Genomic DNA, 27,237 nt, shown 5'->3' with positions numbered 1-27,237 from the left:
TCGTTTTTTTATCACATTTGTATATTATATAACTGAAAAAGTTGAGAAGGATTTAATCGTTAATTAAACAATCAAAATGGGTGATAGTTGTCATTCTACATTTTAAGACCGGTTTCTTTCAGATTCAGCGCGGTTTAACACTAGATGAGAAAATTCACCCTCCTCCCGCATACTTCCCCTTTAAATATTGATAACCGTTGTTTATCCTTGCAGTTAGAGATCATTTTCAGATTCAGCGTACTTTACCACCCCTAAATGCATATTGTTTTTCGTGGTTCTACGCATTTCTGCAAAAGACATATTTTTCCTCCTCGTTATTCACCTCAACCCCAAACAAACGTATTTGTGAAACAGCTAGATGAGCAAACTGTGCATATTCGGAATCAGCACATTTTTCTGAGTCGGGTAGTCAAAGAATCATTTCTATTGCAATTTGTTCCGGGTTAGGCCCTTTTTTTCACACACTTCCTGGACTAAGAGTGTGCTTGATCGCAAGTCTGAATCGAAAAAATAAAGAGATTCTTCAGTCTATATATTTCAAGTGGCTATGCTAAGGCCCAGAGGCCTGAGCCCCCTTTCTCCTGAACATAATAAACACATACATGTTGCGGAAACTCTCAATTCGCAATCGTGCAAGAATCGTTCAAGGATCGAAATTGTTAGGCCTGAAGAAGATCTGGAGACTAAGCCCAGACACCCCCTTTCCTCAGTTTAAAATATATACGCTTTGCACAACTTTTGATTCAGGATCAACGAGGTATCCTTGAGCAATTTGCCTTCAGCGATAGATATTTCATATTTGGTGGTTGATTTACACCAAATTGGATACCTAAGGGTCTCTTTGGATATTGGTTACAAATCGGAGGCTAATATTACAATATAAGAGCCCAAATTCAAACTTTACTATTTTAATACGGCTTTAATTTTCATCAATATTTTGATCCCTTTAAATTCATTTTTTTAAGTTGTAATATTATTGATAAAGCTTTTTGCCAAAATTGTAATTATTAAAATGTACAGATACTTCATTAATTACAAAACTGAACAGAAGTCAAACTAAAAAACATAGGATCCACGAAAAGCAAAGAATGAATTTATAACTTAACAACGAGGATAAATTAGCTCATACAAGGTAGCAAACTCGAAATGAGCTGAAATTAATATAAATGAAGAAATGAAACCTAAAACGTATACAAATTCAACGAACGATAGTCAGATTTAAAACCAACAGGAATAGCCACAAGTTGGCTAAGTGTGGCAATGCTACCCATTTAAATCTCCTAAAAGTCTATTGTCGTCTTCGGTTTTGAAATTAAATATATATTTCCGAAGATTTTCATTTTTTTATAAGAAAATCTAAACACTATTCAGACTTGTTAAGCTTCATATAACAAAAATGCCAGGATATAAATCATCTGGATCAACATACGTAATATTCCTGTTTAATTGAAGCGCAAATTTTCACAAGCTTTTTCTCCACTTTCTTTCAAGTACAAATAATTTTATTAAAAACTTGCAAAATATAGATTATTGAATTACTATCATATCATTCAAAGCAATATATTGAAATTTAAAAAGGAAAAAGTTACCAGAAATACGAGTGTAGTTGCCGCTCTCCTTAAAGCCCCATAAGGCTAAAGTTGCATTTGTACTTTGATGTACAGTAATAACAAAAAAACGAAAATAAAATGCTAATTAAGCTTCCAGAAAAATAAATTTGTCGACAGAAAAATTTCGCTACAACTGATTTAGTTTTACTACTTTGCAAAGACTCAGATTTCTGTCAATGTTTTTTTTTTTTTTCAAATATAAATCCATTCCTTTCAGTATTAGGCCGATAGAAAAGTCAATAGAATAAACAAAACTTTCAATTAAAGTTAATCTATTTACTTTTCAGTAAATCACAAGTGACAATCGAACAATCTTACCACTCCTGAATTTGCGGCTATTATATTACAGGATAATACGTTACCTACTTTAAAAAAGTAAAAAAAAATGTAATCCAAACGAGATATTTAATTAGACCTCCAGATATCTATTAATAATAGGCAAATTTTTAGGCCCAAATCCAAAAACTTCTGCGGTCTTAAGCCTCAAGTGACAGTTTACATTACTCGTCTTCAATATCCAGTCCAATTGACTGTGGGATTGCCAGAATTTCATGATTTGATTTGGGAATCTTTGGCGCCATTTTTGAATGACAACTAATGTCTCACCATTGAATAAAAATGATAGCTCTTGTCAAATGTCTAACAAATAGTTCAGGTTTTTAATATTGTGTTTTTATTAGTATTACAAATTTAACATTAGAAGGTTTTAATATAAAAAAAAGAACAATAGGCTTGTATATTAATGACTTTCTTCGGGGAAGTTAATAAAACCTTTAAACTAAAAAACAATTTGTAATCTATATCTACTTCTTGTACGCATAGCAATAAGGCGATATATTCTTGCAAAAAAAAAAAAAAAAAAACTTTGGAGAATTGCGCTAATATATTAGATTTTTGGGTACTTTCGCATTATGCGGGCCTCTCTAAAAAGTCAAGTTTGGTTAATGCTAATGAAATAAAATAGGAAGACTATATAATAGTTTAGAAACAAATTTGGGCTATATATTTGCACATTAGGGGGATTGGGGGGCAAAGCATAGGATAAATTAAATACGTAACCTAATCTAACCTAGGTCCCTTGCCCCCCCCCAAAAAAAAACACCAAAAAACAACACTTTAAATATCTTAAAACCACGCTACACAATGTATTTCTCTACTGCGGTGTATTGAATCATCTTCTAAAAAACGGGTTTTTCATTGCGTCCTTCCCGTTTGACTGTAGCATCTCTTGTTTGACTTCTTTAGAGGGGCCCTGATAATGCGAAAGTACTGATTTTTGAAAGAGGTGTTAGGTGATATTATCCCTCCTACTATGGAGTTTAATTAGGATAGCTACAGGAGTTATACACCTGAAGCTATCGTAGGCAGGCGCAGCTTTGTGCCAGCGTACTTGCTATCTCTAAACCTGCACCCGGCTTTACATCAGTAAACTATTGAATAGTCTTGGGCGGAATTCGACACGACAATAACCTGTTCTGAAGTTTTTCATGACGGATTTTTCGGAAAGCGGCTTATTCTTTCCTGTTGATTTTAACACTTTCAATATCTTTTAAGCCTTTAAAAGAAATATTGCAAATTTGCCTGAAGATCAACTAAATATTGAGGGGTCTTCAGCTTTACTACCCTCCCAAGAATAGGATTGGCTCTTAGTAACTCTCTGATCACTTCATTGCAGGTGAAGCAGGTACTTACGCAGGAACTTCTTTCAGTGACAAACCGATACTTTAGGGAGGGCATAAATTTGAAAAAGTAGGACGAATATGACGAAGTATATTAAAAATATAAGAAATTATTGATAATAATGCAAACATTTTGGTATCTCAAAAGAAGAGCCCAAATCCCCCCCCTGCCCAAATATCTGAATTAAACAAACTGTATTTTAAAATAGGCTTAATCCTTTTAAAAGCTCACAGTTTTTAAAGTACTAAATATCCATATTTACTAGTTAAGTATTTGACTTCACAGCAGTTGATTACTTTACAACTTCTTTGAAGTAAAAGGCTGCTTATTAATTTTTGTTCTCAGTAGTAAGTCTTATGGCTTGAAAATTGATAACATTTATTGGTAGACAAGGTACTACATCTGGAAACAAATGGGTTGACAAGCTTGTTCTTCCCAAACAAAAAATTCGCCAATAGCAATCATCCATGACAACTTGGATGTTCACATAATATACTAGTTTGCAAATACCGTTCAGTTCCCTAGCAAAAATGGTAATAAAAAACCACAAGACCCATCCCTCGTCGCAATTTCCTGTGCAGTGAAACTGTAAATGCGCAATGAAACATCAAAGAATCCTTAGTTCCCTGATTATTTTTCACTGAAGATTTTTAAATTTATTAGCTGGCAAAGAAAAAAAAATGTTTAGTTTTAAATGTAGGCAATAGTATACCATAAAAACCGCCATATAAACCTGAATTGACAGAAAATAGAGGGTTCATGCATTTAAATTATTGGCTACTTAGGAAGCAGCTTAAATATTAAGCATGACAAGTTTATAGGCATCTTGAGTTTTAAGAAGCAACTGAATCGTTACGCCTGTTATCCAATGCTACTGCTGGGGCCCATTATGTCCACAGCGTAATAATCAAAGACCTTGAGGATTAACAGGGGCATTTCATCTCAAATTGTTATACCTGTAAGCAGTGGCACCCACAAACATGGAAAGGGGTAATTGGCTCCTTCCTAGGAATACCCAAAATATATATGGAGCAAACACATTTTTGACCATGGAATTAAATGTACCAATACTTAGGTCAATACATCTTTTTAGCCTTCGCCACCTAAATACTTTCGTATTGTTTATTTCAAATGTTTGAGCTTTTAAGTTACTTATTTCCAATGCATGATAAATGCTTTTACTCCATTTATTTTTCTTTTCTTTTCCTCTTTGTTATTTTATGATTAAACTTTGCTTATGTTTTGCTGGGTACTTGTACAGAAAGCGGTAAGTGCGCGAGAAGTGAAGTTTCGCTAATGCTAATGAAATAAAACAAAATAGGATAAAAATAAAATAGTTTATGAACAAAATTGGGCTATATTTGCACATTAGGGGGGGGGGGTAAAGCATAGCATATATTAAATACTTGACCTAACCTAACCTAACCCAACCTAGGTACCTTTTATTCCCCCTAAACCCCAAAAAACTAAAGTTTAAATATAGTTCCCGGAGCGAGAAACCGTTTATTAATACCTCACTAGTCAGTGGAAACCTGTTTATCAATTAAATAAAAAAAACAAGTTTTTTAAACTGAAAGTAAGGAGCGACATTAAAACTTAAAACGAACAGAAATTAGTCCGTATATGAAACGGACTGTCCCCTCCTCAACGCCTCGCTCTTTACGCTAAAGTTTTTTATTGTTTTAAAAAATAAAGTTGTGAGACAGAGTCAAACTTTAGCGTAAAGAGCGAGGCGTTGAGGAGGGGACAGTCCCTTTCATATACGGAATAATTTCTGTTCGTTTTAAGTTTTAATGTCGCTCCTTACTTTCAGTTTAAAAAACTTGTTTTTTTTATTTAATTTTTGAACGTTTTTGAATAAATACAGGTTTTGATCTTGGCTCACCGTACATGAATAATTAAAACAAAATTTTCATATTAATTTAGTTTTATTTGGTTAAATGGCTTTCTCGAAGCTTGTTTAATTTTATTTACGAACGTTTTTATTAGTAATAAATATACGTAACTTACGAATTAACTTACGTAACGAACTTCTATATTCATATATTTTTAATTTGTTTATTAGGGGGTTCGCCCCCTAGTCAATACCATGCTCTTTAAGCGAAAGTTCGAATTTTGTTCCAATTCTTTAAAAATGACCGCTTAGTCACAAAGGCCGTTAATTAGAATAAATAGCTCTTATGAAAGTAATAAAAAATCTTTGGCTTAAAGAGCAAGGTATTGACTACGGGGTGAACCCAGTCATATATGTAATATTTTCTGTACGTTTAAAGTTTCGATGTTGCTGCTATTGCAGTTGAAATACTTGTTGTTTTTATATTAAATTTCTGATCTTTTTTTAAATAATGCTGGGAAGTCCGGCATCCCCTTCATAGCAATGTCCCTTCCCCCATGAAAACTTCCTTCATGGAAAGATCCTCCCACATAACCCCCGACCCACCCCACCCCCACCCCCCACTACCAGGAAAAATCTCCCCTGAAAACGTCTGTATACTTCCAAATAACCAATACTATATGTTAACATTGGGTAAAGTTCATAACTTTCAGCCCTCCCCCCGGGAACTTCGGGGGATTAAGTCATTCCCCCCGGGAACTTCGGGGTATACTTATTATATTTTCGAATATGCTGAACAAAATGGCTATCTCAAAATTTTGATCAAGTGACTTTGGGAAAAAATGAGCGTGAGAGGGGGCCTAGTTGCCCTTCAATTTTTTGGTCACTTAAAAAGGGCACTATAACTTTTAATTTCCATTTGAATGAGCCCTCCCACGATATTCTAGGACCACTGGGTCGGTACAATCACCCCTGGGAAAAAAAACAAAAAAAAAAAACAAATAAAAACGCACCCGTGATCTTTCTTCTGGCAAAAAATGCAAAATTCTACATTTTTGTAGATGGGAGCTTGAAACCTGTACATTAGGGTTATCTGATACGCTGAATATGATGGTGTGATTTTCATTAAGGTTCTATAACTTTTAGGGGGTCTTTCCTCCTTTTTTCGAAAATAAGCCAAATTTTCTCAGGCGCCTAACTTTTGATGGGTAGAATTAAACTTGATGAAACTTATATATTTGAAATCAGCATTAAAATTTGATTCTTTTGATGTATCTATTTGTATCAAAATACCGTTTTCTAGAGTTTCGGTTACCATTGAGCCGGGTCGCTCCTTACTTACAGTTCGTTACCACGAATTGTTTGATAGCATGTTTGACATTTCGATGCTGTCTTTTATCGCGCACTTACCGCTTTCTACACAAGTACCTTTTGCTGTTCGTGGAAAGAGCTTTTGATATGGTACTAAACTCCAGATTAAAAAAAAGTTTATGTTTTTACAGTTGCAAGAATACTATCCCGTTTTTGTATTTTGTTTACACATTTATTAGCTGTCCCAAACCCTCTTGGGGCCCCTTCAAACCAATTTTGGAAAAGTTAGAGGAATTTCCCATATTTGCACAAAAACAAGGCCAGTCCCGAGCGTAAGCTACAGGATGGCGAACTTGGTCCGACAGTCTCAGTTGCATAACCCTCCAGTATCACTATTTTGGACCATAAAAACTGTGCAACCAGTCTCAAATTTGAACGAACTGTAGCGTAAAATTCAGATTTTTTTCAGTATATTAACATGTTTGTTCTTACTTTTCTCTTCAAGTTCTTTGTAGTTTTAAATGAGGTTTTAGGTTTCAAATAGAATGAAAACATGGCTTTTCATATATATACTAACTTTGACAACAAGTTTAGCCATTTGTTTGTTATAAGTCTTAGAGTAAACAGGCATGTTTACATTAAAGGTAAATAAACATATTTTTTCTTATTTTTATCTTCACATTTCTTCTTTACTTTGCAAAGGTTTCAAATAGAATAAAAGCATGACATTTCATACACACTCTAACTTTGGTTTAGGCATTTGTGTGTTTGTTAAGCTTATAAAAAGCAAGCATATGCATGTGTACGCAGAATATGGAATACCTACAAGGCATTGCAGCACTGAATTGGCTGAATTACTCTAGAGGTGTTATTTAAGTCTGTAGAGGTAATTTTATTCAAAATTTTTCTAGTGATTTTATATCAGGGTAAACAACTACTTTCCGAACGAACCTTAAGGTAGCTAATCATGGGCGGCCATATGGGGGGGGGGGGCCGGGGGGGGGGCTCTTGCCCCCCCCCTGGATGAATGATGCTGCCTTATTTTTATATTTTTGTTCTGAGATTTCTATTATATAGCATTAAAAGTAGCAACTAGACGAAGTTTGCCCCCCCCTGGAATTCAGCTTATGGGCGCCCATGTAGCTAATCCCTTCCCAAACAAATTTTCGTTTAATATTTAGGAATAAAGTACATGATCTAAGTGAAAAAACTGTCTAAGTCAAATAAAAAACCATACATAACTCGAAATAATATTGCGGTTATATTTTACCTCTGTAAAGCGAAATAACCCAAAAATTACCTCTATAATTCGGATATTTGACTCACTAGCCTTCCCCCTTCCCTCGTAATAAGCCAAATATTACCCTAGACTATCTGAAAAAATTCTTTTTCTTAATTGACTTTATTGATTTTACTGTTCAGCAAAGTTTGCCGACTCAAATGTCGACTTGAGCTTTTTCGCAATATAAAACAAAAATTCTGTTCGAAATTTTAGCGTCAATACCGCTTGAGTGTTCTCAACTTTGTATGTTCATTTATAAGGGCATTCTTATAAGTAAGAATCGAACTACCGAGATAAATATAGTCGCAAATATTTTTTCAGGGGGGAGAGAGGCAGTTAGAACAACTACATTCTCAATTGCACTTCAACACATTAGATCTAAGGCGGCAAGAGAAAACACACGAGCTGAATATTAGAAAAAGGGGCCCCAAGAAGCACATCAACTTTCACAGCTTTTATTGTGAAATTTGTGGTTACAAAATTTTCTCGCAATTAAAATCGTACAAGACATACGTGATGAAATCCAAAATTACAATCGCCAGAAATTCTCTTTTTTGCCCTATCCTGCTGTAAAAAAAAGGTCATTAGTAACCAGAAGATACAGAGACCGATGTAGTGGAACTCTTTTGCAATATGCGAGTGAAGGGATTTTATTTTTTCGTTTTCTTCGACAATTGTCAAAATGAACTCTAGGGAGACAAAAGGAATTCGTAATTTCTAACAAAGAAGATTTCAGAAAACGTATTTCTATTTGTTAGCTAGCCACAGACCCTCCTTTTGACGTTTCTAAGATTTAGCCTCAGACAATCCACATATGGAATTTCAATTACTAAACCACGAAGAATAAAATGTATATCGTCTTGAAAGACATTCTATTGATACATGGATATAGGTTCTGAAAACAATTGGCCTATTACTTATTTTACAACGGACATTTGTTTTCAGCATAGCATATATACTGTATGGTTACGCTGTAAAAAAAAAATAGGTATAAAGGTTACTTAGACATCGTTTTAAATCAGGTATAGTAAATAAATAGGACCCTGAAAGACTAAGGACGTTGATTCTATGAATTATATCACATTGGGAGATAGCGTGAGGTCTAGGCTTTAAATATTGCGTCGTCACCCTATGTCACGAGAATGGCCAGCTACAATCTCATCAAGAAGAACTATCTTCCAGCAAACTATGTAACCTTTTCAGGAGCTAAGTTTAAAAATTCACTTTAAAATCTCTTTAGCTTTCAATACCAAAGCACTTGTTTGTTTCTGGAATTTAAGCAGTTCTCAGAAAACAAATGCGCAAAATTTTGCTGTCAGATACCCATTTTTTTTTTTTTTTTTTTTTTTTTTACAGCCAACTTGACTAAGTCCAATGTGAAATTTACTTAAACATATTCTTAATGTTCAACATTGGCAAGCACCAACATTTCCAGGAATTTTTTTTCTTCGGGTGGTTAATATTATAAAGAAAAAACCTGCGATGGTGATATTATCTATAATCTAGGGGACAATCGCCAATTTTGCTGATCCCTATTTTGAACTGAGCGTTATTATTATTCATTACTCTTGTCAAAAGGAAAAATATAATACAAGAGTTTTTCTATTGAAGCGGCAAGCAGTTCGTGTCCAGAAATAGGTGATCGGTCTACTATCACCAGGCAGACACGTACCCAAGAGAAGAAGAAGAGTTAAGAGGCCCTGCCATCAAAATTTCAATTTTACAATTCTCAGCGTCACTTGCGAATTCGATTGGACTAGTCCCCCAATTTTCTCAACATCATCAATAATTTCAAAATTCTCAAACACAATTTCAAATTTTACGGCAAATAATACGCGAAAGTTTATTGACCATTGAATAAAGACGGCTTTATAGAATTATATACAAACAGTTCCTCTCTAGATTTATTAATTGATCATGATATTCAGATGAGCAGTGATGATTGAGAGCTAAAAGGGGCTAAAAGGTCTTAATAATCGACATGGTGATGCTGAACTGATATATTGTCCATAAGCGTTCCTCTTTCCCCATCATAGGGTCCCACAGCACGAACACCAATTGAATAGGAAGGGGGGGGTAATATGCTTCTATATGTTGAAAATATCTTTTTTGGTATTTTCTGTAAAAAGAATCGAAATAAACTTTTTGAAAAAAGGAAGATTTTGAGAATACTTTTTTGGTGTCTTCATAACAAAAAAAACCTTTGTCCCCTATATTCTTGTGAATTAACACCCATGTCCCCTAAAATTAGACTCACGAGAGCTTACCTGGAGTAATATATGATTATATAATATTTATAACTGAAGACCGATATAACAGTTAATTTACAGAATATTTTTAACAAAGACACAAACGCCTCCTCACACCAGCTGCAACATTTGAAAGAGAGAGAAAAAAAAACTCTTTATCTGTCTCTATCTTTGTCTAGGCAAACAATGTTTTTAATATCCTGGCAGTCTTCTTGATAGGAACACAGTAAATCTTGCCCCGAAAGTCTCATAGAATTGGACAAGTCTCACAGTACTGGGACCAATTAGTCCTGTGACCCTCCAGTGCGCTATGTAGGACATACTTTGTGTTTTCTCAACGAGGAGGTATTTTGATATAAAGACTTTGAAATAGTTTTCTTCCAAGTTGGTGCTTAAAAGAATAGACTTTTCAATTTAAAGATTGTTTCCCCCTCTCTGATTTCGTAAATGTCTTCATGACAAAATGAAAGAGATGGTCGGTCGTGCCAGTATTTAATAAAGAATCTTGAAAGATGCTTCAACCTTAAATTTTTGTGTTTTTCTAACACACAAGTACAGCGTTGCCATATTTGAGATGATAAATAATCTGCCAGGCTAAATTTTCGTTTTGTAAAAAAGATTGCTGACTTTACAAGGTCAGCAAAGATTGCTCTTAAAAAAATTTCTCAAACTTCTGAGCTATCTAAATTGTTTTTTAGGCCAGTATATACCAGGATGCCAATTTATAATTTTTTAAATACAAAAAGTTTTTTAACCACATCAGTTTCATTTAAAATGAGCCATTAAAAAGCTCTGTACGATTTTAGTGCCAAGCTATCTGAGCAGAAAGAGAGAGAAAAAATGCCGCATACGCAAAATATAGTGGTTAAAGCCACTTTTTTTTAATTTTCAAGCCAATATATTTTCCTTGTTGTTCAAGCCCCAAGACGGTAAGTTTTCTAATAGGGGTAAGTTTACTAGGTTGCTTTCTACCGCTGCAACCCGGATATAAATGACATCATATGATTTCATGAAGTATTTTTTATTACATGACGTTATTTGTAAAATACATGGCGTCATCATATGATGGCATGAAGTACATTACGTGCATAACGTCATTGTAATTTTTACTATATGACGCCATTTCAAAAACCAAAATTAACGCTCTTAACAAATTTTTCCAGACTTCTGACCTATCTAATTCGTTTTTATGCGAGAATGTACCGAGAGCCCGTCAGATTCGCCGCCGAGGCTTGGCACTCGGTATGCTTCTATATATGGATTCTCGTTGTTGCTTGTCTTCTAACCGCAGACAATTTGTTGTCTTTTCATACTGCAGTCTTTTCAAAAATAGTTCATTATTAAAGCAAGTCCGATTTATAACAGCGATATCTACTAAGCTTCAAACTTTTGGTTTTCTTTTTTAGGGTTTTAAATCTTTGTAATCCCTTGTCAAAATATATAAAAATATTTTTGTAATTACCAGTTTTTTTGTACCCAACATGACATCATCATGCATCTGAAGACCTATTTTTTTCAAAAATAGTATTTTATTTTTAACATTACTGTTTTGTATTTACAAAAAGCACGTAGGTATAGAAATGTCCTTTTAAATAATCTCATAATTAGATCCTCTATGGGGTTCCAATGTCCCGTTAGCGGTGAAGAAAAAAAGTTAAAAAAAGAGGACACGCTAGTGCTACCTATGCCAAAGTGATTTTTATTGTGTTTCAAGATGGGGGGTATAACTTTCCTTCATAGGGTTTTCGACAATGGCATTTCCCATGGGTTTTACAATGACTTAGAAACTGACAAGGACCCTTCCAGTGGATTTTCCACTAATCAAAGGCAAATTTGAGCAGTTGCTTAGAAGGAGGGGGGTGGAGACTGGTCATGACAGGTTAAAAATAAACTGTCAATGACGAGCTTGATGTAGGCTACGGCTTGTAGCAAGAAAAATATATCCTAGGAAACCATATTAGGATACTTTCTTTAAACATAAAATCTGTATAAACAACGTCAGGCACGTGTGTTTGGACTTATTCCCGAACTCTTGTATTTTTTACGTTTTCCCTCATAATCACCTGTCATCACCATAACTATCATATTATTAGCCCCTGTTTCCTTTGCTGTTTTAAGAGATACCCTTCCCCCAACAACTTCCTGCATATATTTGTGTGCCGAACTCACCTATACGCATTTATACAAACACTTAGAAGGGGGGATACAAATTCGTCAAAATAGCAAAAATCAGGCAAATTACATGATAAATAAAGGAAATGAAAGCAATGTCTCTAAAATCATGAGATTTCAGGGGAGTATGTCCTCTCCCACGTTACACTTGCTATCCTCACCCCGATACTTGGGCTAATTTTTTTGTTATAACTCCTACAAATAACCCCCAAAGGAGGCTATTGGTTATTGTCAAAAATCTTGGTATGTTTAGATTAAGATTATTTTACAGTCTAATTTAATTATCTTTGATTATCTTATAATCTCTCCAAAGCAAAATTCGACATTTGTCTGACTGAGAGATGCAACTTAAAGCAAACATTATTTTCTAAAGATAGATCAATTATTGCTACTTGATTTTTAACTAGAGATTTCCTCTTCTAAGAATCTGTCTAGGGAATGTAACAAACTGGAATTAAGAGTAACGACCTTATAAATGTAAAAAAAAAAAAAAAAAAAAAAAAATATTAAAAGGCTAGATACCAGGCAGGAGTCATTGGCAAAATGAATAATAAAAATGGTCGTTACTAGAGCTCAAGTTCTTAGCAAAGAAAGTGTTATTTGGCCTTGGTATCTTTATTGCGGCATAAAAAAAGCTCATGTGCACCGGCTTTTCATTTCGTCAAATATAATAAAAATGTTTTAAATGAACTATGGTGTGTCAGAACAACTGCAACAAAAAGATATATAAAGTATATAACCAAACATAATAATTAATCGTATTTCTTCAGGAGAATGTATTATCCCAGAACACAGTTTCCAGAAAAATATTGTGGTTATTATATATATATATATATATATATATATATATATATATATATATATATATATATATATATATATATATATATATATATATATATATATATATATTGATACTCGTTTTTTGCTTGTCTTCTAACCACAGCCTCTTCTTGATGTCATGGCGTTACCTTTGGTTCGATACAACCACCCCGGGAGAATTCAAATTCTCCCATAAAATTGCGACCTATTTAGTTTGTTTTTGTGGCCAGAAATGTCAACATGCCAGTTAAAAAAAAAAATACATATATATATATATATATATATATATATATATATATATATATATATATATATATATATATATATATATATATATATATATATATATATATATATATAAAATATGCAGGTGACGAGGCCAGGCTCTGGCACGGCTACGTGGCAGGCTTGTATATATATTTATTCTCCTTGTCGCTTGTCGTCTGATGGCAGAAATGTGAGCCTCTTCTTGATGTCAAGGCGTCACCTTAGGTTCGATAAAATCACCCTGGGAAAAATACAAATTCTCCCTTCAAATTGTTACTTTTTTATATCGTTTTTGTGGCCAGAAAAAATGCCTGTTTTAGGAAAAAATGATATAATTTATTCTCTTGAAATATGCTCATAGATATAACGTCAATCACCATTCTTTTCCAAAATTAAAGTTCCAGATCAATTTTCTCAAACTCCCAGGATGCACAAAACGTCGTCCGATCAAAATTTTGAGAGAATCATTTTGTTCAGCATAGTTGAAAGATCCAATAGCTACACCTTTGGGTATAACACAACCCACCACGGCCCCTGGAGAAAGGGCTGTAAGCTATTAAATTTGCCCATTGCTTGCGTGTAGTATTCATTACTTGGAAGTATACAGACATTTTACAGGGTAAGGGAATTTTATGATGGAGGGATTTCCCACGGGGAGAATTTTCCGTGGGGATGAAAGTTTCTGGGGGTGAACTTTGCAGGGGAAATTTACACTGGGGGAATTTTCCAGAATTGCTGGATTTTTTAGCGAGGATGGAATCGTTTGGGGAGAATTTCCGGGGGGGGGGGGAATTTAACGTGCAAGGAGCTTTCTATGGGGGATTTTTAGTGGGGTAAACTATAGCGTTCTAAAAAACTTAACTAAAAACTTTATCGTGAAGAGCGAGGTATTGAGGAGGGGGCAGCCCCACTTATATACGGAATAATTTCTGTTCGTTTTAAGGTTTAATGTTGCTTCTTACTTTCAGTTGAAAAAGCTTGTTTGTTTTTATTTAATTATTACAAATCTGCACGAAGGGATGGTTCGCTGTGCAGACTGTGTGAATTTCGTTAATAAAGTAGAAAATCCAAATCCCAGCATGGCTAATTTTTTCGAAACTGGTTTTATCTATTCTTAAAGAACAAGAAAACTGTAAACAAATCTTCAAAAAGCCAAATCCTTCTGCATTCGACATCGAAATAGCTCATGATTTCGAAATTTATACATTACTACTATTGCTACTACTAAGTACTAACAAGTCACTGCAGCATCAAGCTGCGTGATGCCAACACAGCAAGGCATGCTCCTCCTTACACCGTCCCAAGTGTTCCGATTTCCAATATATATATATTCCATTATCCATATATATATATATATATATATATATATATATATATATATATATATATATATATATATATATATATATATATATATATATATATATATATATATATATATATATATATATATATATATATATATATATATATATATATATATATATATATATATATATATATATATATATATATATATATATATATATATATATATATATATATATATATATATATATATATATATATATATATATATATATATATATATATATATATATATATATATATATATATATATATATATATATATATATATATATATATATATATATATATATATATATATATATATATATATATATATATATATATATATATATATATATATATATATATATATATATATATACCCCCCCCCCCCCTATATATATATATATATATATATATATATATATATATATATATATATATATATATATATATATATATATATATGTATGTATGTATATATATATATATATATATATATATATATATATAAATTTCCTTGACACTAGTAAAATACCTTTATTAACATTCAATTCGTATAATGCTAGCATACATTTTGTTTGTAGAAAATGTTGACATGTTCAATTTTCCATGATTGTTCCTTTTTTGAAACATCTGAGGTCAAAATATTTTACATAATGTTTCTTGTTTTCAGTAAAGCACTTATATATTTTATGAAGCAATTTATAACATATGAAGCAAGTTTTAGGGGGCGACAGCCTGCCCTTTGCCTATGGTAATTTTTGCACGTTTTAAGTCGGAAGATCTTGTTCAACTAAGTCGGAAGATCTTCTGATTTTTTTTTTCCTGTAACCAAGATAATATTTTGTCTTTGGTTTTACAGTATATTATTCCTAACTATATATGGATAGTCATCTTCTTAAATATAAACTGCCATATGTGCCTAATCTATGCATCCCCGTCCACATGATTTCTTTTTTTGGGAGCGAAAACAATAATAAAAGAAAATTATTTGTTAATTTGAACAAGAAGTTCCAAGAAATTCGGGAAAATTTAGAACTTCAGAGGGGGAGCACAGACCCCCCCCCTCTCCTTTGAAAATGCATGACTATGTTCAGCTTTACAAATGTTCAGCTTTACAAAACCGTGACATACAAAACGTTGCTAAAAAGGAGTTTATCAAACTGAAATTTAAACTGAATGGAGCTTTACGAATAAAATTTCCCGAAATCAAATGCGATTTGTTTTTAAGTTAAAAGTTTTTTAGTAGGCCTACTTCTCAAAAAGGGTCTTATTGATATAATTGAACGGCCTTTGCGTTTCAGGAGTCATTCTTAAAGAATCGGGGCAAAATTCAAACTTTAGAGTAGGGACCGAGGTGTTAAAGAGGTGGCAATCCCCTTTATATACGTAACAGTTTCTGTTCGTTTTAAGCTTTAATGTTACTCCTTACTTACAGTTCAAAAAAACTTTTTTAAAAAAATCTAACTTCTGATCTTTTTTTGAATTATTCCTGGAAATTTGGCCTCACCTCCACGAAGTAATCCCCCTTCCCACGGAAATATCCACTAGAAGACTGAATCTCGGTGAAAATTTACCTCGGACAATTAGTCTCAACCACTCTGTGTGTGAAATTGAGATGGAAAAGAGAAAGCAAGACATATAAAAAGAATTTTATATAAGAATTATGGAATTCCCCCAGTTTATAATTTCCCCAGGCAAGTTCACTCCCTGGAAGCTTCCCTCTCCATGGAAAATTCCTCCGTTGGACAACCCCAGACCAGAATCAAATTTGCCCCCCCCCCCCCCTGAAAATGTACCTCCCAATAACAAATACTATGCGCAAACAATGGTCAAATTTAACTTAAAGACCTCTCCCCTGGGGCTGTGGGGGGGGGGGGGTCATGTTTTATCCAAAGGCATAGTTATTGGGCCTTTCAACTATGATGAACAAAATGGCTAACTCAATATTTTGATCGGACGATTTTGGGAAAAAAAAGGGGCGGCAATCAGGCAGTTGCCCTCCAATTTTTTTGTCACTTAAAAAGGATACTAGAACTTTTAATTTCCTCGAATGAGCCCTCTCCCGATGTTCTAGGACCACTGGGTCTATACGATCACCCCTGGAAAAAAACACAAAAACAAACAAAACAAACAAACACGCATCCGTGATCTTTCTTCTGGCAAAAAATACAAAATTCCGCATTTTTGCAGATAGGAGCTTGAAACCTACACAGTAGGGTTGTCTAATAGGCTTAATATGATGGTGTTATTTTCATTAAGATCACCTGACTTTTAGGGGGTGCTTTTCCCCTTTTTTGAAATTCATGCAAGTTTACTCAAGCATGTAATTTTAGGTGGGTAAGGCCAAACTTAATAAAGTCTATGTGTTTGAAATCAGCATAAAAAGCCGATTTTTTTTATATATCTATTGGTATCAAAATTCTTATTTTTAGAGTTTCGGTTACTATTGAGCCGGGTCACTCTTTACTTACAGTTCGTTACCACGAACTGTTTGAAAATTGCCCTGTTAGTAACGAAATCCATCCTAGTTTTCATGCTGAACGAGAGTAGGCTAATCGCGATAGGAAGGCGTCATAACATCTAACCGTCAGGAGCACTAACGTCAGGACATCGACAAAATCCGTCATCACATCGACAAAAAAATCGTTAGAACCACTAACCGTCATAACATCTAAAATTTTAAAACTTTAGTTTTTTGGGGTTTAGGGGGGGAAAGGTAACTAGGTTAGGATACGTATTTAATATATGCTATGATTTACCTCCACCCCCCCCCCCTGATGTGCAAATATATAGCTGAAATTCGTTTCTAAACTATTATATACTTATTACTATTATATAAACTTATAAATTTTTGTTAGATGTTAAGATGGTTAGTGGTTCTGACGGTTAGATGTTATGACGTTTAGTGCTTGTGAGGGTTAGTCGAAATGGTAGTACACCATCGCGATGATATTTCATTCGAATAGAATTTCTTACAAATTTCTGAGACGAGTTTGTAAAATATGAAAGACTACGTATGTAGAGAGGATTAAATATCTCATTATGAAATTTCGATAGCTCGAAATTTACTTTAACTAATATAATTCAGCCTTTTCTTCGCTAAGGTCTGCACCTTTATTGGGGGAAACCAGTTTATTTTTACCAATTAAGGTTTGTTCATCTATCCTTGCCCGTGTACCCACTTTAACGGAACATATTTTTTTTCGTAACTGCCTTAAATTGCAAGTGGGCAATTGGTCGGTTTATGTCAATTGCATTGAAATTGATGAAAATCTTTTAAGTAAAAAAGTGTAGACTGTATAAAAAGCACATTCGCAAACAGTTCCAATTCGCAAATTGCAGTTTTTTCTCATATACAGCCGCCGCAAAAACTCCAGAAGTCATAAAATTTTCACATGTGTTTTATTGCTGAATTGGCTGTAACCATGTGCAAAAATCTCCCCACTAAGTTTTATGCGTCCCTACCCTTGAGTCGTCAGCCTAAGGGTTGAAGGTAATATGAGATCAGAAGAAAAACCCTTTTTAGCCATAAGTGATTAGTATGCATAACTCCGAAAAAGGCCTAAGAAGGAGTTTTTGCGCAGATGAATACATGCAACAGCTAAAATTTAAGTTGGATTGTTCCCGTTTTTGAATTTGAAATGCAAATAGATAAATAAAATGCAGGTTTTGATTATAGGACGGGTAAGAAAGTCCAAAAGATCGATCTCTCGTCTGCAATTGACTGGAATTTTTTTGCTGCTTTAAAAAGAGAAGGGCAAATGAGAATAATGTTGATGCGAAGTAATTACGATTATGGTGCCTCACGCAAGATAGTCTTTCTTTGGAATTCAGCGATGCAAAAAAAGGAACTTTGGTGAATTTAGGTAACGTTTGAAAATAAGTTTCAAAAACAGATTAAAAATGTTATAACAGTGTCAGGGCAATTTTTGATTAACCCCTTTAAAAATGGCTAAATATCTTTGTAATAGTACCAGAGCAAGGGTATATCCAGGATTTTTGTTCGGGGGAGTGGGTAATTTTTCGGGGGGTGGGGAGTTTACAAAACAAACTTTAAAAAACTCATACAAAATTTGTTTATATACATTCTTGTTACGTTTTTACGAGTTGGGCAGATTTTTTTTTTTGGGGGGGGGGGAGGGGGTTCAAATCCAGTACCCCCCCCCCCCCCCATGGATAAGGCTTTGTATCAGAGTTATAATGCTTAGATGAGCTTGCGAAGATGTGGGTGAGCAAAAGAACCCAGTCGAATTTCAAAAAGTATTTGAGGCAACAGCGAAAGATGTAACGAAATATGGCACCTTAGCATGGACCTAAAAGATAGAAGATGGAAATATCCTAGAACTTTTCAGATTCAGGTAGGTACACCTATTCTTGAAGGAGAGGAGAGTCATGGTATGGATCAACGATGAATCCTTAAAAATTACGAGATTTTAGGAAGGGCAGTGTTTAAAGATAAAACGTGTCAACTGGTAACAAAAATCATGATTCTATGATGATAAAATCGTTAGATAAGAAAAAGAAATTAGTAAACGATGTATTGAGATTTAATGGACACCATTCAACAGAAAAAAAGAAGAAAAATGAAAGTATGTGTGATAGTTGGACAACATCATTCTGATGAGACCGCTTTCGAAATTGACTGTCATTGCAACTGGGAATCCTCCAAATGCCAAATAATAGGCTACCTAGATTTTGGATGTCAGGGGTGCAGCCACTAGGATCTATGGGTTATAGACGCGGAGAAACATTCGTGATTACGTTTCCCAGGTTAAAACTCGCATGTGCCGTTTGCGTTTGTCATCGAAGTAGACGGCTTCAGAAATAAGTTTTATGGGCATGGATAAACAATAAAGCAGATAGACTGGACTACTTTTCGAGGATCTATAAGGTTTCGGTTGACTGCTAATTTCCATGATATTTAACTTAGATCTGATGGATGCTGATGACTGAAGCATAGCTCTTCCCTCATAGAGGTCTGGTCGATAACAGACACCCGCAACCATATCTTTAAATGTTGACTAGGTTTACCTGGAGTTCATCACACCTCTAAATAATTAGACTGATGACAAGAGATTTTGAAAATACTATCCCTCCTCCGAAAAGAGGCTTGAGCAGGTGCTTTCCCTTGAAAGGCGCAACTATGAGCCTAGCTTTTATTGTCCATCAAGACCGGTAGGCATCCCCTGTCCCTTTCTCGTAGATGATGACAAGACATTTTTAAAACACTATCCACCCTTCAAAAAGAGGCTCGAACAGGTGTTTTCCCTACAAAGGCACAACTATGAGCCTAGCTCTTATTACCTATAAGGACCATTAGGTATCCTATCCTATGTCCCCATATCGTAGATGTGCATACGAAAAAGACTAGGGACCATCTTCGTCCTCCCTTACACAGGTTGAATCGGCACCGAATTCCAAAGGACATAGCTAGGATATCTGCTCTTACTTTTGACTAGGTTCGGTTGAGACCTGACAAACTCTCTCGTTAGACTCCTAAAAGGCTTAACTTATGGATCTCTCTTCCCCCAGAGGTTGGATTCTACACAACCCTTCGGAAAACCTCAGAGGAAAACTCACTTTTATGTCCCATCAAGGTTTGTTGAGATACCTAGTTTTTCTGATAGCTTTGTGTTCAGATTTAATTGAAAGTTGAGTGACTGCTTCCCCCCCAAGTGCAGAGCTACATTAAAAGAATAAAACGTTGCGTTGGCGATGATTATTTTTAAGCGCGATGATAAAAGACGTTTCAGATTATATAGTTTAAGCTAACCTAGTTGGTTAGTTATATTATTTCTTAAATAATATGTGAAACCAATCTGGCTTAGTATGACAAAACGGGAAAACATACGAAGAGAACGAGGTGGTTCACAGTCAATGAAAAAAGAAGAAAACCTATATCGGCCGAGACCTTGGATCAGCTGCCCTCGGTACAGAAAGAAAAATAAAAAGTATATTAAAGTTAATAGGACAATAGAAAAAGATAAGCCTTCAACCAAAAAACATTAAAATTGGAAGCATCTTCGCTATTTTGGCCGTCTATAAAGGGCTTTAGCCCCACGTTTTTAGAGATACTTACCTTTAACATGTGTCTAAAGTAAGGACTGCAAGCACTAAGGACGATCTTATGGGCAGTGAATGACTTTCCATCACAGGCTAAAGTAACATCAATAAAATCTTCAGAATCTCTAAGGTGTCGAAATGAACTTAAAATACTAGACTGATAATCATTCCACCTTAGGCTAAAATGTTGCTCTTCTTCTTTTAATGCAAGCGAAACTAAATGTGGAGGAACTGGTGTTACAGCAGGAAGTGGAGGTGGGGGAGGCAATGCAGGAAGCGATATATTAGATGTGATTGGCCAGATTTGGGCATGTGAACGTTCTTCGTGCGAAGGGGTTGGCCATAGACGTCCAGCGTCAAGAGTTTGTGAGGCAGCCATCGTGATACTCGATTGTTAACTGCAAGATATAATTAATTTCATTAGAAAGAGCGATGGTAAATACCAATTGGTGAATTCAATATCTGTAGGCCTACATATCACTTTTCCCCCCTTTTTTTACTGCTTTTCAAACTAATCTCATCTACTGCGAATAAAAATCCCAAAAGGACAGTTCTATCTGTAACAGTATAAAGAAAGATATAGCAGTAAGTTTACCGCAGATAATTTCTGGCTCTTCATTCTCGGTGCGAACAAACAGCTCCTCCCACTTATTCTTGCATTAGCGCGTACAAACAGCTCCTCTCATTTGATCTGCCATGAGCGGTCCAATTACCCTGGAACACTTATTTTGACAGAAACTTTCTCAAAATGCCTTTGAAACCAACTCGAGACTTCAAAACCTATTTTAATTCCTAAAAACATCTAGTGATAACATTGCATTACTAATTACCGATTTTCATATATGTATTGGAAAAAATTAATTTAAAATTAGTTTCATTAAAATTTAGTGTTCCAACGCTGAAGCCAAGTTTCGTGTTCAAGAACAATCTGACTTGTCTACCCGTGAAAAGATCTAATGTCGCTTATGTTTCTACGTTCTCTGGAGCACTCGCACCTCGGTCCGGGTTTTTATAATGGGTGAGATAGGGAAAGATAATACTGCCTATAATTTATATACTGTGTTCACATCCCATAAGACGTCAAAACACAAACAACAATGAAAGACGCATTTAACAAGGTTGCCCCAGCACAGGAACTTCAAGATTTCAACAAATTTCCCCACTTTCCTAATATTTTTATTGTAAATCGACTCTTTTTACGTTCTTTTTTTAGTTTCACTCCCTTTCTCTCCCCCCCCCCCACGGTTAAAAGAATTCCTGTGTATATGTCTGTATGCTATACTGTGTATAGAGTTCTGATAATATAATTCAAATTTTTGTCGAAGTAAGCACACACGCAAGAATCTGTTTAGGGGGGGGGGGGACTTCAAGAATACAAAAAAAAGTGCATTGAAAAAATCAGAAGTACAGGGGAACTCGCTTTGAAGTTTATTTTGCGGGGATGAGGGGGTGAATCGTTTCTATTTTTTATTTCGACTAAAATATCCGATGACGGCAAGTGTCCCAAAAACTTCGAATGTGATTTTGAAGCCTTAAAATTTACATCTGCGCAGCACAAGAAAATGGTAAAAACGCAAGTATCACTGCAATTCTTCAGAAAAAAAAATAATTGAAGATATGGATAAAGGAATTTGCAGGTTAACGATTGAGAGAAAATGATTATTTTCTCTAGTCATAAAAAGTTCCAAATTTTATCCGCTGAATCTCCAAGCTGGATTGTAGCGCTGTTTATGAAAGAGCCATGTGCCTTCCTTGTAGTACTTATTCGTTTTTGTTTTTTTTTGGTTTTTTTTGTTGTTTTTTTCACGACCATTTTGTCTGAAAGCAGGGATCGTGAAAACTTGGGAGGGGGTTCATTCGATTGGAAACTGAAAGTCCTAGTGCATTTTCAAGAGCAGCCTCCCCCTCCCGTGCTTTTTTTACTACCTGCTCTCCCCCCATAACTCCCAAAGATATCTGATGAAAATGAAACGTTCATTTTTTTTTTCAAAATAGCCAAAAAGGCCAATAAAATATGGCTCCGGACATGACAAAATCCCCGCACAACCCTGGACCAAGGCCAATAAATCAGGCAAATAGCCAACGATTTGCAGATAGGTTTTATAGTTGAAAAAAGGTTGCACAATTGATCTTTGGAGTCCATTGGCTTTAAACTTTTATGGATGGTTCCCTAGGTCAAAAAGATCGATTCCGAGTCCAAAATTCAAAGATCTTGTTTAGACATACAGGGATTTCTTAGGTCGTATTTTTGAATTTTATCCTTTTTTTTCTTGTTCAAGGTAGCCAGCTTGAGAATGATTTTATTTTAGAGGAAGGTGGGCAGACAAAAACAGGATAGATTACAGGAATAAATAATATTTTGTTCGTAATATTTGTAGTAAAAGCTGTGTATTTACCATCCAAATTGCCATTTCAAATTATTTGTAATCACCACACACTCTACACCACCCAATGCACATCTCCGAGCACCACATGTTCCACCATGGGTGGTACAAATTTTAACCATACCACGCCTCCTTTTATCACAAACAGTGTTGTCACACGTGTTGTGCGACACCTTCTGCACACGATTTTGGAAGTGAGCAGCTTCCCTCCTGACACCTAGTGCATGGGATCTTGAAATTAGGCCATCCTCTCCCCCAGACGTCTCGTATGTATTATAATAGGTTTTAAGAAGGAGGAGTGATATTAGATAAGGGATGAGAAGGCTTTTTCTGACTTAGTTTTGAGTAGCTTTTGTCAAGACTTGACTATAATTTGATTGACTTGCCACGACTGGGAAGCATAGAAATAGGTAAGAACATAGGTTTTCACTTGTGAAACGTTTAATATAACTAAAATAAAATATACAATCTACATGGTAAAAAATCAATTACAAACAATTTCTCCAGTATACATAATTAAAAAGTTTTGCCGAAAGAATCTTGTCACTGGCAAAATCCAATGAGGTAAAGTAAAAACTGTCAGCTGCACAAGAAAAGGTATCCGAAGACCCTGATTAGACAAAGGAACAGTGAGAGGATCTTTTGGGTCCATACCATCCCCGTCTCGAGACTGGTATGGTTTACCTTTATTTTCTTATATTTTCCAATATACATTAAATCTTTTTTTAACATTCCGAAATAGCGAACTCCCAGGAAACAAAACACGAGGTACATTCCTGGTTTTAATACCCTAAAAGAACATTTCTAGTCCTAAATGCTTGGATTTGCATAATCATTAAGGTATTTTCTTCGAAGGAGATTCGAAAGAGGAGAAAACTCCAGTCCAGACCAATCTCAGGAAATAATATACAGTAATTCGGTTATTGTTATATCGCATAGATGTAATTCTTAGTTAGGGCTAGAGTTATATCAATGAGGGGATTTTACATTTTAAGATTTTTTCAACGGAGACTTCCTCATAAATTGCATTGTGGTTACGTTTTAGCACTCAACATTACTGCATTGAGCCTTTTTTGTTTTTATTTGTAGATGTCACGGCGGGTGCTATTTTAAAATTTGATAAAGTTCTAGGTCAGGGGCTTTTTCTATCTAGGGAAGTAGTTGCTTTTTTGGATGAAACTTTCAGAGATGGGTCCAGAGCCTAAACTACGCCCCGGAAGGTATTTTAAAGTATCTACCTATACACCCTCCCCCTGCAAAGGATGCTGGCCTTTGATGAGATAAATTGGAATATTTGCAGTATAAATTCTGAAACTTTCAAGGAAAGTAGACAAGCTAAAATTAAGACAAGATATTCTCTGGTACTTACGTGTTATATCGACCACACCAAAGAAAAGAGGTTTTGTTAATCCTAATTAAATATGCCAAAATATGATGAAAATATAACGCTTTAGTAACAAAATTATGGAAACTACAACAGAGAATTATGGAAAGCAGACCGCCCACAACGGATTATATTAAATGTCAAACCTGACCAACTCTATATATTAAATATTTATTTAAAATATACCTGTATAGTAGTTTAACTCACTGAGACTAAGCTAACTATCTCCGAATGCAGACAGAGAAACCGGCTTTAATCGCATCAAGAATTTGAGCGTGGTCGCTATAACACGTAAATACCTATTCTTTTTCACAAAGTTAAGACAGGCTTAGCTAAAACATGCCTTCTATGCAATTTTTTAAGCCTTAGAATAAATAAGGAGTAGGGATAGAAGCTTGAAACACACTCCCATGGCTTAGAGCCGTTCCTAGGGGTGGTGGTGCCCAAGGAAAAATTAATTGCAGGGCCCCCTCCCGACTCATATATAGGCAAAAAAATCCAAATCAAAGTGAAAAATCTGATCGAAGTGGAAAATCTCCAAGCCTCCCCTCCCAGCTGCGATGCCCGGAGCAACTGACCCGGTTGTCCCCCACCGCCTTTAAACAGCTCTGTCAGGGCTTAATCTAGGCTCAGAATAGATTCCTGAAAGTTCTATTCTCCTAACTCAACCAATCTCATTAAAAAATTATGCCTTTTTTTATATAGGCATCTAATAAACTGTCTATGTTTGACTGGAAACCAATGACATGAGTTTTCCATTAATCTCAGCAGTCCATTTGCTCATTGCTAAAACCTGGGCCTAAGAAAATTTCCAAACGGTTTTCCTCAATTTCCGAATTTTGTAATATGGCACACTTATCCAGCAAATAGTAGTAACCCAGGCTTACACTGTTCGTTTAAACATACTACCGCAATATTACCGAGGAAAATAACTTGATAATTTCCAGTAGAGACTAAGAGACTTTTATTAAAATAGAAAACAAGATCCGGAAGATCTTGGGAATTCTGAATTCACCACGTCCCTTCGAAGACGGAGGTGTAAGGCGCCAGTGTTGTCAATTAATGCCGTAGCTGAAAGCAGAAATTCCGACGGCAAGGATGCTTAAAACGTACTTTTTATAACAGTATGATAGAAAAAAATTCAAAATCCCTTTTTATAGTATAAATTAGCCTATTGCCACTTTTAAGAAATTCTTCCGGTAAGGAAGTTCTACAGTTTAGGACATAACTTCCTGGATTTTTCATATAATTTGCCCTTTGCTTGCGTTTCTTTTCGAGTTTCTATCCAGAATAAATTTTTGAGTCTGTACCAATCTACTACACTGTTAAGAAAGTATTGGAGAATTGACTTTTGGGCTATATCTTGAAAACGCAAGCCAACATCTTATTACTATTTAGACCCGTGAATTAAACAAAAAAAAAAAAAAAAAAAAAAAAAAAAAAAAAAAAAAAAAATCTAGAATCTCGAATGGAAATAAGAATCATCTTGAAAAAGGTCTATTTTTTAGGCCAATTCTTTAAAAAAAAATCCCGTTGATATTCTTGGTACTTGTTTAGTAGCCGGGCAACACGGGAGAAGTGAAGTTTGGTTAATGCTAATGAAATAATACAAATTATGATAAAAATATAACAGTACAGAAACAAATTTCGGCTATATATCTGTACATTAGGGGGTGGGGGTAAAGAATAGCATATATTAAATACGTAACCTAACCAAACCTAGGCTAGGTACCTTTTTTTCCCTTCAACCCCAAAAAACTAAAGTTTAAATCTTTGTCTTGGAGTGAGCAATATCTCACATGGCAGCAGAAAACCTGTTTTTCATATAGTATCTTTGATATTTCGATGCGGTCTTTCTCGCGTGTTGCCCGGCTACTAAACAAGTACCTTTTTTTCTTTTTTTTTAATGTTTGCTTAATATTTTCCTTCTCAAAAGCCCCAATTCTAGACTTATATTAGAAACAGTGTTGACAGGGAATCCGACGGTACTACTCTTATTGCTATAATCAAGGCCGTACCCAGAGGGGGGGGGGGGTCAGGGGGATTTGATTCCCCCCCCCCCCGAAATGTTTGTTTGACTCGTCAAAACGTAACAAAAATGGATATAAACAAATTTTGTATGTGTTTTTTGAGTTTTTTTGTGTACCCCCCCTCCCCCTGAAAAAAATCTTTGAGTAAAATCCCCTCTGAAAAAAATCCTGGGTACGGCCTAGGCTATAGTGTTTAGTTTAGAAGATGTTGGTAAATTTTAAACAAATCATATTAATAGTAGACTTACGAATAAAGTGAATTAACCACTCGATGCCTTTTTTTATGCTCTTTCCAATTTCCAAATATAATAATGATTTTTGTCGGAAATGAATTTTACCCCCACCCCTATATACCAATTCAGGGTATATATTTGCACATTAGGGGGTGGCGGTAATGTTTAAACTTACCTTACATTCACATCAGAAATAAAATTTGCCCCAACCCCCCCTAATGTGCAAATATATACCCTGAATTGGTATATATAGGGGTGGGGCTAAAATTCATTTCCGACAAAACTGATTATTATATTTGGAAAGAGTCCGTTGATTTTGAATTGAAGTTATCAAGTATTTTGGGCAATAGGTTGCATAGGTTGCATCAAGACTGGGCTGGTAATTGTAGACAGAGAAAAGCCAAGACAGATAGTCCAAGTAATTGAGAGGCAAATGTTTAAATGGCTGGGGCACGGGTAAATGGCAGGAGTATGAATGACTCTCTTATTGGACACATACTTGTCAGGTTAGTTTTTGGAAAGGCATGCCAGCCTAGAATCTTAGGCATGCTGATCAAGGC

General features: G+C 35.0%; 1 protein-coding gene across 4 annotated transcripts in view; it reads right to left on the bottom strand.

Annotated features, from left to right (window-relative positions):
* ab (BTB/POZ-zinc finger protein abrupt) overlaps positions 1-27,237 on the bottom strand; it is a 241,106-nt gene that overhangs the window by 108,519 nt on the left and 105,350 nt on the right. For all 4 annotated transcript variants that reach the window (XM_089096706.1, XM_089096704.1, XM_089096705.1 and 1 more), the window contains one exon: positions 20,663-21,044. In XM_089096706.1, the coding sequence (XP_088952832.1) occupies positions 20,663-21,025 (363 nt within the window). In that variant the 5' untranslated portion in view covers positions 21,026-21,044. The remainder of the gene's footprint in view (positions 1-20,662; positions 21,045-27,237) is intronic.

Source organism: Artemia sp. Qi Xiang Cuo, chromosome 11 (assembly GCF_049724085.1).
Source record: "Artemia sp. Qi Xiang Cuo chromosome 11, ASM4972408v1, whole genome shotgun sequence".
In the NCBI taxonomy this organism is placed as follows: Eukaryota; Metazoa; Arthropoda; class Branchiopoda; order Anostraca; family Artemiidae; genus Artemia; species Artemia sp. Qi Xiang Cuo.
Note: the sequence above shows the minus strand (reverse complement) of the source record. Positions and strands in the feature narration are given on the sequence as shown.